At 45.6% G+C, this 18,849-nt stretch overlaps 1 protein-coding gene and 1 long non-coding RNA gene across 5 annotated transcripts in view; one reads left to right on the top strand and one right to left on the bottom strand.

The window, feature by feature from the left end:
• Positions 1–18,849, top strand: part of TNR (tenascin R) — a 395,170-nt gene that overhangs the window by 369,732 nt on the left and 6,589 nt on the right. For all 3 annotated transcript variants that reach the window (XM_082229016.1, XM_082229014.1, XM_082229015.1), the window contains 7 exons: positions 887–1,030; positions 2,471–2,590; positions 4,185–4,328; positions 4,522–4,652; positions 6,267–6,399; positions 11,540–11,691; positions 16,937–17,033. In XM_082229016.1, the coding sequence (XP_082085142.1) occupies positions 887–1,030; positions 2,471–2,590; positions 4,185–4,328; positions 4,522–4,652; positions 6,267–6,399; positions 11,540–11,691; positions 16,937–17,033 (921 nt within the window). The remainder of the gene's footprint in view (positions 1–886; positions 1,031–2,470; positions 2,591–4,184; positions 4,329–4,521; positions 4,653–6,266; positions 6,400–11,539; positions 11,692–16,936; positions 17,034–18,849) is intronic.
• The window catches only part of LOC309535746, a 29,870-nt gene continuing 28,888 nt past the window's right edge, over positions 17,868–18,849 (bottom strand). For both annotated transcript variants that reach the window (XR_014221377.1, XR_014221378.1), the window contains exon 3: positions 17,868–18,812. This is a non-coding gene — a long non-coding RNA (uncharacterized lncRNA). The remainder of the gene's footprint in view (positions 18,813–18,849) is intronic.

Below are 18,849 nucleotides of genomic sequence, written 5' to 3'. Positions count from 1 at the left end.
CAAAGATGAGTGTCTGCATTATTTGAACCTACATATGCAGAAACCCTGAGGTGATCTCTGAGCTAAAAATAAATAAATAGCTAAACTATTTAGAACAATACAATATACCCAGAATTATTTATTTTGCTATGAACTGATCCTTCCCCCCCCCCCCCAATTCCTTTAGCTGATAGAAAAAGAGGCCATGGTTGAGCTAATCTCTTTGGCTAGTCTCTCCTGCTTCCAGTTAAATACTGTGTAGTTTCTTATTGCTTGCAGTCTTGAGCCACACTCGGTTGCAGATGATTTAGCAACGCTGGTTTGGTGCATGTCTTTCAATCTTTGGGTAGCGGCATCAGGATTCAGGGAGGGCACCCTGAATGTGGGAGTGGGAGGTGTGCAGTCTGAGTGAGAGAGGTGGCCCTGTTGGGTCCTCTGCCAGTCCGGTTCACAGCTTTATTTCTCCAGAGCTGGCCCTGGCTAGGGCAGCTCTTCCGACCACACTTGGCACTGGACCAACTTTTGATCAAGATGTGCATCTTTCCTCCAGAGTCTAAGGGCTCCATGGAGTTCCATTTGGCCACCTCTCAGATAGCCATGTGGACAAACAAAAGAGAGAAGCAGCCAGAGCAGGCTTCCTCAACTGAGGCCCTCCAGATGTTTTTGGCCTACAATCCCATGATCCCTAGCTAGCAGGACCAGTGGTCAGGGATGATGGGAATTGTAGTCTCAAAACATCTGGAGGGCCGAGGTTGGGGAAGCCTGAGCCAGAGGATGTGCTCTTCTGGCAACTTCCGTGGCAATCAAGGCTGGAAGGTCTGTGGGCTGACACCAGGCTGTTGTTAGCCTGTGTTTAGTGCACCTGGATTTGCTAGTGGTAATGGACCCATTTTCTCCATCCAAACAGGACGAGTGGACAGCCTAGTTATTGCCAAAGGTGTTACTGAGTACACGCTCAGCCACCTGCAGTCTGCCACGGAGTATGAGATCAGCTTGAAGAGCGTCCGAAGCAGAGAAGAAAGTGAGCCTCTCTCACACACCCTGTATACAGGTATGGAATGCCTTTTGGGGGTTACACAGAACGGTCCAGAGTTTACTTGATAAAGAAGCATCAATGGCTGGTGGCAAGAGCTTCCTTCAGGAATTTGGCACCTTCAGTACATATCTTTAGGCAGCAAGTGAAAACATTGCTCTGTAACCAGGCCTTCGGCTGATTAAACAACCTGTTTTCTATTTTTATGTTGTAAACCATCCTCTGATATTTGGATATAGGGCACTATATAAATTTAATTAATAATAATGTTAGGTGGGGCCAGGTAAAATGGTGGCTGCCAATGAACAACTGGGAGTGCACAGTATTCACTTCTCATACTTTCACAAGTACTGCAGCATCAAAAGAAATGCTTGTTAAGCTCAAAACTGAATCTGCTGAGAGAACTGTTGTAATGGGGGCAATGGTTAGCATGGGCATAGCCAGGGGGGAAGGTGCCCCCCTAGATCAATTAAAACAATATAAATACTTAATAACTGACCAATCACATCGGTTCTGCCCTCCCTAAGTCCTGCCCCCCCCCAACAAAAATCCTGGCTACACCCATGGCAGGTAGTATACTAAACAGAGTCCAATTTTTCTTAATGCCCTTACCTTGCAAATGCCTTCTGCAATTTTGGGTTGGTGGTGTATCATAAAGTGCCATTCATCTCATGCCACTGGTTTTGTGAGGAGGAGGCAGTTGAAAACATCCCCCATTATGTGCTTTGCTGTGTTATCTCTGAAATTGTACCTCTGCAGAGGCACTTCCATTTCAAGATACTGAAAGATCGTGACTACAGTTAGATCAATAGAAAGGGGACTTCCTACGGAGGAATGAAAATAAAAAAGAGCCAGCCTAGATACAATGGGGCAGACATTTTCCTATGTTTGCTTGCATGCCTCATTCACATGTAAAGGGCAGAGGGAGTCCATTTTTAACATGTGAATGGACGCGCCTCTTGCTTCTCCATAGCTCCAAGCACCTTTTACTCCATCCCAGCTCACTCCCAGAACCAGAGCTGGGCTACAAGAAATGTCAGTGAAGCAAAGGAGGGATGGAGAGGTCAGATGGGGAAGATTCACTTCCTCTAACTCATTAACTACTTTTGGTGTCAAATTCAGACCCCACTCCCCACTTTGTGTGTGGATGGGACTGATCTATGAAAAATAAACTGGCTGTCCCATCACATCACATCTCAACTTCAGGAGGTAGAGCCATGGCACGGTTTTCCTTTGGGCGCTTGCTTTGCTTCACATGCAATGACTTGTGGTTTGGATACAGTACTTGCTGCTGAATCGTGAGCATATGGCTGCTACGTAGTTCCTTCTAGTTGCCTTACATTTTTGCTCCATGGTTTTTGGACTTTAAGCTGCTTCCAGGTCCTTGTCATGGCTGATGCCTGAGGCAAAGAAACAACTTCTGTGTTGACTCCCTTACCTTGCCTTTTTGTTATGCAGCCATGGATAATCCAGAGAGCTTGACTGCCACGAACATCACCCCAACGGAGACCCTGCTGAAGTGGGACCCGCCCATGGCTGAAGTGGAGAATTATGTCATTGTCCTCACACATGACACAGGTATGTCTGTGTCTGGTATGCAGGACTGTGTGTGGGGCATGGAGGGAGCACCCTGTGACAGGCTGGGAGAATTCGAAAGAGGCAGGTAGAGGTTGGTGTGAAGAAGCAGGGGACGGGTATGTGTGTCTCAAACGGAGGGTCCTGGCAGCCAATTTACTCTCTAGGGCACTGTGCTGGTGCTAGAGGATGCGACCGTAGTTCAGCTGATAACACAGGGGCCCAATGGATTTCATCTGGGCCTTGAAAGTCAGACTCTGGCCTGGCTCCTCAGTCTTGAGTATTGTCTGAGTGAAGGCAGCAGCAGAGCAAGTTGATTGGGCGCCTGGCGTGGGGCCCATGGGGGTGGGGCCAGCCACCCACAGGGGCACCATGGGGCCTCCGGAATCTGCCTGCCTCCTCCCACTCAGCTGCCCTACAGCTGGGGGGCAGGCAACGGGAGGATCGTTTGGGCAGCGCGGAGCCTGCAGGCGTCCAAGCCACCACATCACTCCCAGGAGACACGCATGGCTCAGGCGCGCTGCAGGTCCCGCGGTGAGTGCCGCCCAGCATTTTGTCACCCCCCTCAGTGGTGACACCCAGGGCAGACTGCCCCCACTGCACCCCCCCCTTGCTACACCCCTGAGTGAAGGTCAGTTGCACTTAGAGTGTCCCTGCCTGGTCCAACCACCTGGCCCATGCTTTGCTTCCAGAACACCAGCCTTGACCGTCAAGGTCACCACCTCTTTGGAATGAAGAACTTTGGAACTGTTTGGAATGAAGAACTTTGCAAGTCATCACCACCCCTTCTCACAGTTCCTGGCACAAAATGCAGTGGTCCAGGAACTTTTGGGATTTTGAGAAAATATTGTTGGTTTCAGTCACAAGATGGCTGCTGTGGGATATGTAGCACAAGACAAAATGGCTGCCAATTCCAAAAGAGATATTTAACCTTGGAATCCAATGCATGTTCAGTGTAGGAGAAGGTGAGCCAGTGCAAATGGGAACTAATCAGGAAAAGCAATCTCTCGTGGATCATGCATTTTTGAGGGGATATTTACTGAAAACTTTCACAAGCACTACAGAAGGTATTGACAGGCACACTTAGATGCCAAGTTGGCACCTTCTAGACCAAAGTGTCCAGAGTTTTTGCTGTCCTTCTGCAACATTCTCTACTTCCAGTGTAACATTCCTCCTGTAGTAGGATGGATTCACACAATCAATTTCCCCCCACCATGAAGTGATGTTTCCTTTCACCTTGGCATAGCTCCCAGTCCCGACAACCTAATTGTTCTCCACATTAATCTCAGTCTTATGAGTGGTCCATCCACAAGTTCCAGCAAGTATCCAATAGTCCTGATTTTTAAGACTTGACATATTTGCATAGGCTATGACCTGCCTGGAGGCTTAACCACTGGCAAGTTTGGATTCTCCAGCAGGGGCAACTGCCAACTTATTGTCACTATCTGGACACCAATTTTGTAAGTCCACCATCAGGCTCCTCCTTTTCCCCATGGCTATCTGACCATAAAGCCTATTTTATTTAAGTTGGATCTCACACTAGAAGGCTGCCATTTCAAAAGCCTTGTGTTCTGTACAATCCATCCCCTGATTTCAGGTGCCGGAGAAACCATTTTAGTGGACGGGACCAACCAGGAGTACCAACTCATCAGTTTGCTGCCCAGTACCAGCTACGGCGTCACCATGTATGCCACCAATGGGCCCGTCACCAGCAGAACCATCTTCACCAACTTTACAACTCGTAAGTATAGCCTATTAATTCTCACTGCCAGGAAATAGCATTCATAACAACTGACAACTTGTTTTCCTGTGGAATATAGGAAACAAACTTCCAGATGAAGGATTTTTATATCTTTGAGTATTCAAACTGTAGCTTGCATATCACAAAACCCCGCAACAAAATTATTGCCCTACTCTCATTCATTTGCCAACAGTTTTGGATCCTCCTTCAAATTTGACTGCAAGTGAAGTGACTCGGCGAAGTGCCCTGCTTTCGTGGCTGCCTCCTATGGCTGAGATTGAGAACTACATCATGACTTACCGGTCACCTGATGGGAGCCGAAAGGTAGGTCCTTTCTTCCAATAAGTCTCTCATGCCAGGGTGAACTCCAGATGTGCGGAGGGGAGTTGTTTTTGCCTGAAGGTTGTGATTTCATTCCCCTCCACCACCACACTACCCCCCCAAAAAAAACCCCTCAATCCATTTTTTGTTCTTTTTTTTGCAGTTTTCATAGTCACTTCCCCTCCCTTTTGTCACTGCTTTGGAAGCCATTTTTTCTCTGTTTCAGGTCCTTTGTTTGATGTTACAGTAGCTCTGCTGTGTTACCATTTCAGCACAGTATTTGCATAGCATGAAATAAATACTAATGGGATAACATTAAACTAATGGAAACAAATTTCATACAAGTAAAACTGGCCAGCAGTCTTCCCTAGCACGAGCCACCATTTTCTCACACAGTTACTCAAGGCATCTCCCACCCCTGTTTGAGCCATTGCATAATAATCAGGCAATAGGTGTTTTGCCAGCAACAGCACCTGATCTCTGCCTGCATGTAAGAAGTGGGTTCTTGGAGGGGAGGGGGGTACCCTTGTCCTTGCCTGCCATTTCTAATGCCATGATTTGTGGCCTTCACTCACACAAGGAGGACACAAAACAAACAATTGAGAAAGTCATGAAACTTCATGGGATACCATTTCTGAAGCTAAACAGCAAGGTGTCGAGGGGAATAGAGTCATCCTCTTATCCAAAATTGCATCAGCTATGGCACATTTAATGTCGCCGTTGTAAAGCGCTGCATTTGAAAAGACTTTGTGTGCACTATCTGGATGACATATTGCATTTTGTCATAAATACACGAAATAAAGCAAATTCGCGAGACAAGCTGGAAGATGGACTGTGTGCTACAAATGGGGAACAAGAGTAGTTTTACTACACAAAACTCATCATGTGGAAAATTCATTGGGGGTCCACAACCCCATATCACTCCTGCAGGCCTCTCCTGTGTCCAAGAACATCTTGTGGGAATGATTTGTGTGATATGTTCAGACATAACTGAAGAGATGGAATTAACAGCCCCCAATAGCTGAGGGCAGAAGCCAACATTGCAAGGGAAACATGAGGCTCCGACTCCTGTGTTTCTCTTGCAACATAAATTTGGGGACAAGGGCACTTGCACAGGAGAATGGCAGGACGGGAAGGGGGTGTTTAACCCTTGGTCTTCCTGCTAGACGTTCACAAGGGAAGTGCCTAAGCAGTATTCCACTTCTCACAATTTACTTCCAGCCTCTTTCCAGATGTGAAGGACTGCTTTCACACAACCTGCCACCTCTCAGGTTTTAAGTTCAAGACCAGAATCCTGATCCTTTAAATGCCTCCAGGTTCCATTTCTGTATTACGTACCTGAGCAGGGGAAGCCCACCCATGAGGCAAGGTGAGGTGACCACCTAAGGCAGCAGGGTCCACAGGGGCAGCAGATCCTGATGTAGATCTTTTTTTCAACCCCATCCCCTTGTTCCTGATATAGTGCTTTCCTCACCCCTTCTTCTCTGGCAGGGAGGAGGGCACCATTTTGGGTTCTGCCTCAGGTGCCAAAATGTCTTGGGCTAGCCATGTACGTAAGCCCCACAAATCTCTCCTTCTCATCTCTGATTTTCCGTCTCTTTTCGTGACTGAGCACAGGAATTGATTGTGGATGCAGAAGACACCTGGATCCGCCTGGAAGGGCTTTCGGAAAACACAGAATACACAGTGCGCCTGCAAGCGGCCCAGGATGCTGTGAGGAGTGGGTTCACCTCTACCGTCTTCACTACAGGTGAGAGAGTTACACAGGGCTTTCTTTCTAGAAGAAAATGTGCTGGAACTCACCACAGGAGTTCCATTCCAGGCCCCTACATGCATATGTGAAATCGTGTATAATGGGGATCACCCTGGAGAGTCCTAGTGGTTTATGAGGAGATCCCACCCTAGAGCCCAAAGAGGATCCCATCAGGCTCCAGGGAGCATCTCCTTGCCAGCCAGAGGCTTGTTGGGGTTGCTCAGCTGAGTCACAATCACTTTTAACTGAGGTCCCATCGGAAGAGTGGCTTTTTTAAAAGAAAACATGTAATCTTTTTTCCTTGAGATTTAAAGACACATTTCCTTGGCCCATACCAAAGTTGATATTGCTTAACAGATAAACTTGGTACCTCCAGACTATCCCCCTCGATACATACACGGGCTGGTTTCTATGTCTGACTTAAATTTCATAGCTGAAATGCATTACCCTCCCTCTTCCCCACACAAAAAAGGCAAAAGCAAAAATGAGTATGGAGTGGAGTACAAAGTTAAGGGTTCAAACCAGAGGTACATAGTAAGTTGTCTTATACTGGGTCAAACAATGGCTCTATCTAGCTACATATTGTCTACACTGACTGGCAGCAGCTCTCTGGTTTCAGGCAGGAGTCTCTCCCAGCCCCACCTGGAGATGTTGGGGATGGAACCAGGGACCTTCTGCATGCAAGGCGGACCTACAGCCCTTCTCTTTAACCGTCCCCAAGGTTTTTCCACAGAGCAGTTGTTTGGCTCCAAGTTTAAATCTGATGGGGTGCATGACAAGATCGCAGGAGGGAGACTTCCTTTTTTATCATTTCATTAATTTTTACTTAGGACATCTGTTAGCCACGTATCTGCCATGGCTCACAGTTTGCAAACAAAGCATAAAAGTGCAAGAATACAAATGCATTTTTGAAAGCATACAAAAACAAACAAGTCATGGGAGGCAGAAAAACCCAGCATAAAGTCACAAATGTAAAGGGCAAGGCCTGGGCAAATAAAAAAAGTGTTCACTGGGCACTGAAAAGAGGACAGAGACAGTGCCAGGTGGATCTCTCTGTGAACCTCTCTGAGTGAGATGTTACCAATGAGTGCAGGTATGGCCAGGCTAGCTCTGTCTATGAGGGATCACAGCTCTTGCAGGCCGCTCACGCCTCTACAGATAGGGCTAGATCTAACAGGACTTCAAACTGCAGATATGATCTTTCAAAGAAAGTTCAACCCTACCCAGAACAGACTGAATACCACCACCAAACATATCACTCACCAAAAGCTCCTCTACCTTAATATGGACCAAGCTTCCATTAACTGGCCTCCATCCAGTCCATGACCAGTTGCAGACAGCAGTTTAGCACCTCCACAGCTTCACCTGAATTTGATGAAAAGGGTAGAAATAGGAGTCTTCCGTGTACTGGTGACACATTACTCCCAATTTCCAGACAACCTCTACAAGAAGCTTCTGGGTGGGGTTAAATAGCACAAGGGGCAAAATAAAACCTTGTGGCAAACCACAGAACAGCTGCCAGGGGACAGTGGCAATCTCCCAACACCACTTCTGAAGCCCATGATCAATATAGAAGCAGAAACATCATTTTTCTGGGCCCCCAGCTCCCACCACAGATAGTTAGTACAGGGAGGAACCGTGGTCAGTGGTATCCAGAGCTGCTCAAAGGTCCGGAAGGACCACACTCCTCCTGTGTTTCCTCCAGTGTAAGTCTCTGTTTCTACCCAAAACTAGATTGAAATTGAACTAGACTAGGCAAATTCAAGAGTATCTGGAATTGCCCAGCCGCCACTTGATTGCCCCAAAGGATCCTCTGAGTCCCCCATGAATTTCTTCTGGAATTACTATTCATTCGTCTCTTTAAATGCCCCTGGGACCAGCAGGAAGCCATTGATTAACTACAGGACTGAACTAGGCAGTCTAATGCAGCTACTGTTACAAGGCAAGGTAGACATTAAGGTCAATGCCCTCCAAGCATCCTGCACACAGCTCCAGGCCTAAATAACTGAAGTTCATCCAACAATACATAACAGTGTTTTCCTGGGTCAGTGAAAATGAACAGCTCTGTCTACAGGTTTGACTGCCTAACATCTGTTTCTTTATAATATAGCAAGTATTTTTAAAAAATCAGATTCCACAGCCTGAATTTAGATTAGTTTACGCTACAAATAGGTGCATTTAGAAGAAAGAAGCAGGTGTCTACAGAAATAATAATATCTCACTGGAGAATGCTCTTGTGTAGACTCATGAAGATTGTGAAACAGCACAAGAGGGCACCCAGAGTGGAACGGTTTGTTTAGAAAGGGGGTGCACAAAAGTGGTTGGATGTTGAATCCAATTACATCTGTACCTAAATTGTTCAAAAGAAGCAGGAAGGAGCTGTCCACCCATATAGTTCTGAAATCACTTGGTGTTTATATCTAGGATTCTAAAAGGGCTGCCTTTGAACTTTCTGCGGATATATTCTTCATTGATGTGCATGAAAAGGTTTTTGAAAAGGCTGCCGGTTAACAGCAACAGCTATCAACAGCCAAAAACCCTGCTTGCCTCATACAGCTATAGATCGGTGGCTGTTGCATTATTCTCCCTTCCACTTCAGTTAGTGTAAAGGATTAGGGTGACTTATGTTGCTAGGGATGAAAGCCAATGCAGAGCTTTTAGATTGATCTTGCTGACGGATGAAAAGCATATCAAACCTCATGGCGTAATTCAGTGTAGTGTCGCTGGTTTTTACATGGTTGGTATATTTTGATATATGCTGAGGTGACCAACTTCTGTACTCTCCAAACAGTGTATTTTCATTACAAAGTCAGCATAACGTAGCAGTAAGGGCTTCAGGGTTATAAGACACATGGCAGAAAGCTGGTGTAATATAGTGGCGAAGTGACTGGGCTACAGGTCAGGAAAACCAGCTTGGTTTGAATTTTATCTCTGTCATGATGACTTTACCAGGTAGCCTTGAACCACTTGCGCCACTGCCATTTGCCTCCCAAGCTAAATCTGCAAATCTGCAGAACATAGCGAATCCAGAGGCAAATAATAACGGGGGGGGGGGCAGATTTCCACATGAATACAGTGCAGGAGAAAGGTCTGGTGAAGGAACACCTCCCTGAAGATCACAACCCCAGTTTAGTTTCCAACCCCATCTTCAGCAGCTGATCTTTCTTAAGCAAAAGATGCAGGGAACCTTAAGTGCAGGATTCAAACATGCCCTCAGCATAATGTGCAGTTTGACCCTAGAAAGCTAAGAATTGCCGCACCAGCCTCCTTCGATTCTCAGAAGGCTTTCCAGGAGAACAATAAAGTGTGATTAAGAAAAGAGAAAATTCCCAGTTGTACACTGAAAGACTTGAACCTGCTCAGGTTGACTAGAGACATAACAAGGTGCTTTCATTCCCCCAGCCATGCTAATAGCTGTCCGTTGTGTCTCACATGTACATGAGATTCTAGGAGAATTGCGAGATAAGTGGCACAAAGGAAACTTTATTATTAATGTCGCCCAGGTCTTCCAAGGTCTGTTTAGAGTTCAAAAGGTATGAATATGAATTGAAATAAGTAATCACTATGGAGCACCAGGGGATTCACAAGAGGCTTGGATGTTATGAAATTGAAACAAGTCCCCTGATAGAGCAACAGTTAAGGAGGAGGAAATAGTTAAAGGAGGGCAGGAGGGGGAGAGATTCTGTGAGCAAGGCTCCTTCCAGAGGGGTAACCACAGTTAGCCTTTTGTTGGCTGAGAGGGGAGTGGGTTGTTCTGGGGATGAGGGGGAGAGAATTCTGTGATATAAGACTAAGGGCTTATCCAGACTTCCTCTTGTCCTACTGCTCCTCCCCCCTGGGGGAAAACGCTCTTTAGTGCTCAGGGAAAATGGCAGTTTGGGTTTTCTCCAGATTGGCATTTGCTCCAATTTTGCACTAAAGAGTAGCAGGGCAAGGGGACGTGTGGACCAAGTGGGGAGACCAGGGTTCGAATCCCCACTCACACATAAAGCTCATTGGGTGACCTTGAACCAGTCACCATCACTTCGCCTAACCTCCCTCCCAGGGCTGTTGTCAGGATGAAATGGGGAGGGAGAGAACCACATATACCACCTTGAGCTCCTTGGAAGACAAAGGTGGTATATAAATGTAATAAATAAATAAATATTTTTAAAAGCGCTCGGACTTCCACACTTTTACTTATAAAACAACATCATTGGCACCAAGAAACATCAAATCACCATGGCATAGTTATAGAAATTAATCAAATTCCCCCCCCCCCATTTCTCTTTCGGTAATTTTATATATATTTCCTCAACTTCCACTAGCCATGGGTTGGACAACGAGCTTGCAGAGCACTGAACCCCTGCCCTGGGGCCAATGAAAATCCTACTTTCATTGATTTCTGTCTGTGGGAGACCCAGATTTTCCTGTAGGTTTTCGTGGTCTTGTCAAGGCCCTGTCAAGGTCCTTGAAATAAGCTGACCCTCTGCTTAGGGAGGCCCATTTCCTCATGGGGCTCGCCCAGCCTTCGTTTTGTGCCACACTCTTCAGGCACAGGTCCATGTTTTAAAACTCCACGTCCCAAGTGCTTTCTCCAGGAAAACCTGTGTTTTACCGCTGAATTGGATCAAACAGCAATCCGCAGAAAACCTGATTGTCGTTTGCTCTGATTCAGCAGTAAAACATGGTTTTTCCAGCGGAAAGTACTGGGACAAAAACAAACCTGCTTGGACACAGAGCTTTAAAGTCTGGATCTATGCCTAGAAATTTGTCACAAAAGGAAGTCTGGTTGAACCCATGCTTTAAGTATAGAAGGTCCTAAGTTAAAAAGTTCTCAGGAAGACTCATCCCTGATACCTGTTGCCACCTGGAGTCCTAGACTAGATTAAACCAATACCCTCAACTTCCTCCAGTCTTCCATCTTTTCTTTGTGCAATATCAGACACTTGAAGTGTCCCTTAGTGTCCCCGTTATCAGCAAAACTGATTTAAATTTAAAAATAGTCACAGTTTATTTTCCATACAGCAAGAGCATTCACAGGATCTGACCTCCCTGTCATGGCCTTGGCTTATCATGAACAAAAGTGTTTGCCAATGTGATAGGCAAGCAGAGGTGTGATATCACTGCTGACGTGTTCACTGCACTAATTTTACAGGAGGTCGTGTGTTTATGAATCCTCAAGATTGTGCCCAACATTTGATGAATGGCGACATGATGAACGGTGTTTACACCATCTCTCTTAATGGCGATCTTGGCCAGAGAGTGCAAGTGTACTGTGATATGACCACGGATGGAGGCGGATGGATTGTAAGTGAGCAAACAAACTTGTTATGCAAGTCCTCTTCTTCTTCTTCAATCAAAAAGTCATATTTATGAGGGTTTAATGGCTTCACAGAGTTATGTGATTCATGAGTCCAATATTTGAGTCGGGTATGTGTGGAATGCCTTATTAACATTTTGTTAAACTGAGTGACTGAAGTTATATTTCTTCATGGTTGAGTACTTTCCTTAGTTTCTAGAAATTAAGTCTCTCCATGGGGAGGGAAAACCGTATGCATCCAGCTCACAATTGAGCACATGAACACTAAGGCAAGATGCAGCACAATGTCTGCCACTTCACACACAGCAACTACTGAGTTATATTTTGAACTTTTGGCAACATGTCGTAGGATAATGTTTTCCCTCCTCTTTTTATCTCTTTGCTTTTAAACTGGCCTAGAACAGTCTAAGGCAGCTGACAGCTTTCTCTATCTTTTTAAAAAGAACCTTAAACCAAGAAAGTAAGTTGGAATTTTATTGTAGCAAAAATCAGTTAGAAGGGCAGGGCTCTAAGGGACAACAGGTGCCAAGCTTTACCAACCCAGTGGTAGGAGACGTGAAAATGTCACTGTGCCTGGGAAGTGTGATGACCTTCACTCCCTGAACCAGCACATAGCCAAAGCAGGCAGTGTCCCTTCAGTGTTCATTTCTGCACTTGAAATCTGCCTACATATGGTGAACATTGTCATCCCCATTCTTGCAAGAGCCAGACTACCAGGATGCTAAGGATCTTTTCAGTAGGGCTTCCTTGTGACTAGTAAGTACATATGATGCAATATATATATGATGCATATATTTGCAAAAACAAGTTTATCCTCACTCACTGTTCACACTTAGTTCGAAAGCACGTCAAAATGCAAGTAGATAAATAGGTACCGCTCCGGTGGGAAGGTAAACGGCATTTCCGTGCACTGCTCTGGTTCACCAGAAGTGGCTTAGTCATGCTGGCCACATGACCCGGAAGCTGTCTGTGGACAAACGCCGGCTCCCTCAGCCTATAGAGCGAGATGAGCGTGCAACTCCAGAGTCATCCACGACTGGACCTAATGGTCAGGGGTCCCTTTACCTTTATAGTATTTTAGATAAATGTAATATGTGAAGCAATTCTAACAGTATAAATTTGGCCACTACATCCCATATCTTAAGAGAGCAGAGGCAATGGGCAGCCTGGAGGCACAGTCCCACAATGATGAATGACAACTGTGCAGGAGGAGCCTCAACTTTGCTGGGTTCTGAGGTCTACCCTGTAGCTTGCTTGACAAGATGGCGTCCATTTTAGCTGTTGTGGAGGATACAATGCACACACTGTTATTTAAATTTATGTGAAGAAGCCTCTCTCTCTCTCTCTCTCTCTCTCTCTCTCTCTCTCTTTCTCTCTCACACACAATTTTTCTTTTTTGAGAAAAAGGAGTTAGAATGGATAAATGGGGCCTAAATGTTTTATCCCTCTGCTGCTTCTCTGCTCCAAATCCACACAGTTTTTCTCCCCATAGAGTTCCACATGTATCTTTGTGAGGATAAAACACAATAATCTGTGCAGGTAGCAGCCTGGAGTCCAGCAACAGTCGGGGAAAGGGTTAATTAGCACCTGGTACAACTTTTAAATTGCCCCTCCCAAAGCAGCTTTTTCTCTTTGAAAAACCAAGAGGCCAGGGGAGGGGAACAGTGTTGCATGCCTTTAATTGTGTAGTTAGGCTTTGAAAGAAAAGAAAAGAAAAGAAAAGAGAAAAAGGCACTAGTCAATAACTAGAACCATCTCACCAGGGTACTCTATTTTCCATGCCTTAGGGACTAAGTTAATAATAGTTACACTCTGAGAGATTCCTGGTGATTTATTTGACACATGCAACTCCTTTGGAGAGTGAAGCTGGAGTTGATTCATGATGCTATCAAGGAAATTAATCGACGGTGTCTTTCAAAATTTGCATTTCACTGCTCAACATATGGCAGCTACGGGAAGCGCACAATAGACCCAGGATGGCCCCCCGAAAAGCTAGCAGGCAGGATTTCGCCTCAGAAGCAACTTTTCCTGGTTCTTTGTGGTCCCAACCAAATGTTAATCAAGGTGTAGTACAAAGCCAGTTTTGCTCACATTTTCACTTGTAAGGATTTTACATTTGCATTCTATATAAATATTACGGTCCTGCCTTCCAATGTGCCTCCTGGTAATGCGGAGGATCAGCACATAGGTACCTTTTCAGAGCATCTTTCAGAAAGCGCATTATATCTTTGCATCCCCTGTTGACAGCCTTCCATAGCTGTGAAGCGCTCACTGCTAAGAGGCGCCACATTGATTGCAGAGTCAGACCACCCATGAGGGCATTGGCTTGTCCCTGCTCACAGGCTGGTAACCAGAGTGTATAATGACCCTTAAGAGTACAGAAGCCTCCTCTGCATTAGGGAAATGTCATTCCTTGTGGAACCAGATGATCAATTCCTGTCTTAAGGCAGGAGTAACATGGACCTAAGGGACGCGGGTGGCACTGTGAGTTAAACCACAGAGCCTAGAACTTGACGATCATAAGGTCGGCAGTTCGAATCCCCGCGACGGAGTGAGCTCCCATTGCTCAGTCCCTGCTCCTGCCAACCTAGCAGTTCAAAAGCACATCAAAGTGCAAGTAGATAAATAGGTACCGCTCTGGCGGGAAGGTAAACGGCGTTTCCGTGCGCTGCTCTGGTTCGCCAGAAGTGGCTTAGTCATGCTGGCCACATGACCCAGAAGCTGTACGCCGGCTCCCTCAGCCAATAAAGCGAGATGAGCGCCGCAACCCCAGAGTCGGTCACGACTGGACCTACTGGCCAGGGGTCCCCTTTACCTTAACACGGACCTGGGAAATCTGGCTCCATGTACCAGAGTACAGAGCAAGGCTGCTAATGAAGGGGACGGTGTATCACCATGAAGGGTTCAGTCAAAGAGTAATGGGCAAGGTTGCCAGTGGCCTTATTGTTAGCAACGGGGAACAGACATTGCTCAGGCAAAAGAGAAGGTGGTTAGTTTTTCTTGTGGGACTGACATCATCATTCAGCTGCCTTGTGGGTGGCTAAGTAGATACCTGATGGGTGACCAGGTACTGTGAGGGAATATTTCAAAGCAATAGTATGCAGTCCACTGTGACTGAATAGCTGCAGCTGCAAGGTGTGCAAAGAAGCCAGGATAACATAGGGCTGACTTTTGCCTGTAAACTTTATGGCACCCAACATTATTGCTATTAGTATTGATTATATTTTTGCCCCATCTTTCCTCTCAACGGAGCCTAGGGTGGCAAACAACCAAACAGTAAAATAATACAATTGTTTATAAACATGAAGAATATTTAAAAAGAGTCACATTTTGTCATGGACTGGTTGGATGCGGAGAAATGGTGGGCGGAACCAGCTGAGGAACCACCAAGGGAGGGAGGCTCAGAGCCCAGGGATTGGTAGTGGGACAACGATGAGTGGTCAGAGGGTGAAGACTAGGAAGAGGACATGTCAGAAGCTGAAGAGGTAACCGGGTTTAGTGAGCTGGGAGAGTCTGTGGCAGAAAGAAGTCCAGAATCAGAGGCAGAATCTGAAGCAAGCAAGTGAGAGGAGGGATGTCTAGAAGCAGAGATGAGTCAGGCTGGTGAAGAGTCGAAGGTGTCCACCACTCCTGCTGCAACAAGCTCCCTTCCTCCCAGAACCAGGAGGGGATGAAACAGGTGGCGCAAAGATAGGCTTCATCCAGGCGCAGACTCCAATTGCTTGGGAAAAGCACCAGAGAGGAGGAGACATAGATGGCTACGGGGAGGTGAGGACCTTTAGTCTTGGCAAATGGTTTCATGGAATAAGACCTATTGTGCATGAGCTGTTGTGCTCATTAGGCCCGACACTCAGCCAAGTCTATGAAGATCGTGTTTTTGCTAATAAAAGAGTAAATCACTGTGTGATTTACTGACCGGCTCGCTCTATGACACATGTCCTCACAACTAACAATTTCATGGTTGTCAGAAGCAGTATATTTCAGCCCTCATATTCCCAGGTTAACATGAATGTGTTTAAATTCCTCCTGAATGTTAATAAACAGGGAAGCAGATGCACCTTGACCTGTGGCAGTACCGGCACTGGAACTCTTGCAGCTATGGTACCTTTCTAAGCATAACTATGGTGGATGTGAAAGCCAAGGAAATCAATGGAGGAAGTTTGTGGAGGAAGTTAGCTGAACAGGGAATAGTGTTTACTTTCTTGAAATAGAAACTTCAAGACTCAAGAAAGTCAGGGAGCTGTTATGAGGTCATGTACAGGTGTAGCCTAAGTCAGGGAGAGGACAGTTGTCCTCAAGAGTGGACAGTCTAGCTTTAAACCCATACTGCTCCTGGCACAGAATACATACCTGTACAGTGGTACCTCGGGTTAAGAACTTAATTCATTCTGGAAGTCCATTCTTAACCTGAAACTGTTCTTAACCTGAAGCACCACTTTAGCTAATGGGGCCTCCTGCTGCTGCTGCGCCGCTGCCGTGCGATTTCTGTTCTCACCCTGAAGCAAAGTTCTTAACCCGAGGTACTATTTCTGGGTTAGCGTAGTCTGTAACCTGAAGCGTATGTAACCTGAAGCGTCTCTAACCCAAGGTACCACTGTACAAGCCAAATAAATGTACAGTATGGATTCTTAATACAGCCAACGTAGCATTTTGAAGGAAAGTATTTTTCTGTGTTATCCACTTCAAAGCCTGCCTGTCCAATTTCATGCTATGGGCCCTACAGACAGAGTTGCTCTGTGCTGTGGAGCTAAATGTGCTTCCCTTTGATTTGAACACAAAAGTTGAAACCTGGGTTCTGTTGTTGATAATTTTATATTCTCATGGCTGAGCAGGGATGGTACATATCCAATATAATATACCCATCCTGCCACAGTGACTTGCAGGTCCAGCAAAAGTTGATCAGATAAACCTGGGATGCATCCCTTATTTTCTGGAATGAGCATGGCAGCAAGACAATATTTCAGTCTTTTCTGGAACAGCTAGGAAGGTGTTATAAAAAGAATGTATGAAGTGCAGTGACTCTGCCCAGAGCATACATATGTTCATGTATATACAATAATCTATGGGGACACCTGAGGTTTTATATCTGAACTTTAAAACCTTAAAGTTTATTCATTTGAAGTTTCCACCTGGAAGGGTCACATGTTCTCCTGCCATTTCCCCGGTAACAAAGGCCATCCACAGGTATACGTGTCTCATATATCATAAGGTTTGTCCTTTCTTCCTCTGCAGGTGTTTCAGAGACGGCAGAATGGGCTGACAGATTTTTTTCGGAAGTGGGCAGATTATCGTATTGGCTTTGGAAACTTAGAGGATGAGTTCTGGCTGGGTAACAAACCTTTACCCTTTTCTTGTCCCTGTCACTGTCAGCCATGAAACCAGACACCTGTCCATCATATCGTCCTGCAACAGGCGCACTTGGTTTCTCTCTCTGTGTCATTCATTTCTTCTTTGCCTTCTGTGCATCATCAGACAGTTATCTGTCTCTTTCACTCTTCCTGCATTCTCCATCAATCTGCCTTTTGACTTGTCAGGTTTCTCCATTCTTTGTCCTGTCCGTGTTCCTCATTAATGATGGGCTCTGTGGCATGAAAGGCTCGTAACTGGGACCTGGTCGCTGCTTCATTTGTTAGGTAGTGCAGCAAGCTTAATTGCCCTTTCGCCCCCATGGAAGTGTGGTCAAACATCCTTTTGCTCACAAAACAAGCTGGATGGGGTCATTTCGTTCCATTTCAATGCGCTTTGTCTGCATCACAGATAAACTCTGCTATTCAGCATGATTGGCAGTTTCTGCTGAGGGAAAAGCCCAAGCATAAACCGAGGAATTCTTTTGGGTTACATCAAGCAAATGTACATCTAACGCAAAATATGTTAGCCCTATCTCTGGTGCGTAGGAAGGATGTATCAACACTACATAATTAAACTGATTTGATAATAATTCCACCACCCCAGGGAACTCTGGGAACTGCTGTTCTATGAGAGGAGCTCAAGGTTTCTAACACACAATTCTCAACACGTTCACCAAGCTACAATTACCAGGATGCTTCCAGAGGGCACGGGGAGCCTGGCTTGCAAACTGCTATATAACCCCAGCAGAGCAGAGACACACCTGGAGTATTTTTAGTGGCAAAAGTAGGAATTTTAGCACTGCCAAAAATATAACTTGTTTTATTGAGTTTTTATTTTCTCATGAGCTATCTGTGAAGAAGAAAGATTGCAGAAAAACAATTCACCCTATAGGCAGAAATATGTGTAGCCGATGAGCCCAAGGCTACGTCTGATGAGTTTATTCCATTCTTGAAACAGTTGGGGGGGGGCAATCAGGGGGCCGTGGAGGAGCTGGCTGTAGAGGCCAGAGCACTGGCAACAGCTTATGTGAGGCACGGCCAAAGCAACCGCTTATGTCACACAGGCCAAATTGGGGCCACCAGGGATCAAAATTTGGCTCATGAGGCTGTTTTGCCACAGCCACGTCCCACCTGCCCCACACCTGAAGTCAGGTATGGGCCAGAAAAAGACATGGCTTCAAAGAAACAGCCAGGACTGTGTTTGCCCTTTGCTGCTCTCACCTGGCATGTTAGTTTCTCATAGGGCAAATGTTTATTGAATACATAAGTTGATCCGACTGTGGCAGGAATCCACCCAGCACTCATGGGGAAATCTGGCATGATCTCTTAGAGGAATCAAATGAAACTTTAACACCTGGCATGATAAAAGTCTGTACTTTTATCAGGACAAGTTACTTATTGTTTACTGTTGTAACAACTGTTTCCTCAAAATTTATCTTCTGTACCAGGAAAAGAAATAAAAACAGTAGAAAGAAAGAAAGAAAGAAAGAAAGAAAGAAAGAAAGAAAGAAAGAAAGAAAGAAAGAAAGAAAGAGAAAGAAGAGTCAGGGGTCTTAGAATGTGCTCCCAACAGTTCTTCTGCAAGCAGGGTTTGTCACAGAGCCGAATCCAGCTGCAAGCCTCATTTGTGGCAGGGCATTTTCTTGGCACACAAAGCTCAGATTCAAGTTACTCCAGCAAAGGAACATTGTGCCTTGCTGCCCAGCTTGAACTCGTTGGATGGCAAAGGCAAAAAAATCTTTCTTAAATGCACATTGCACCTGCAAAGGAAGAAAGGAAAAATTAGGAGTGCATTCC

This window comes from Podarcis vaucheri, assembly GCF_965113315.1.
Source record: "Podarcis vaucheri genome assembly, chromosome: 6".
Taxonomy (NCBI): domain Eukaryota; kingdom Metazoa; phylum Chordata; class Lepidosauria; order Squamata; family Lacertidae; genus Podarcis; species Podarcis vaucheri.
The sequence above is the reverse complement of the archived record's forward strand: the minus strand, read 5'-3'. Positions and strand labels throughout refer to the sequence as shown.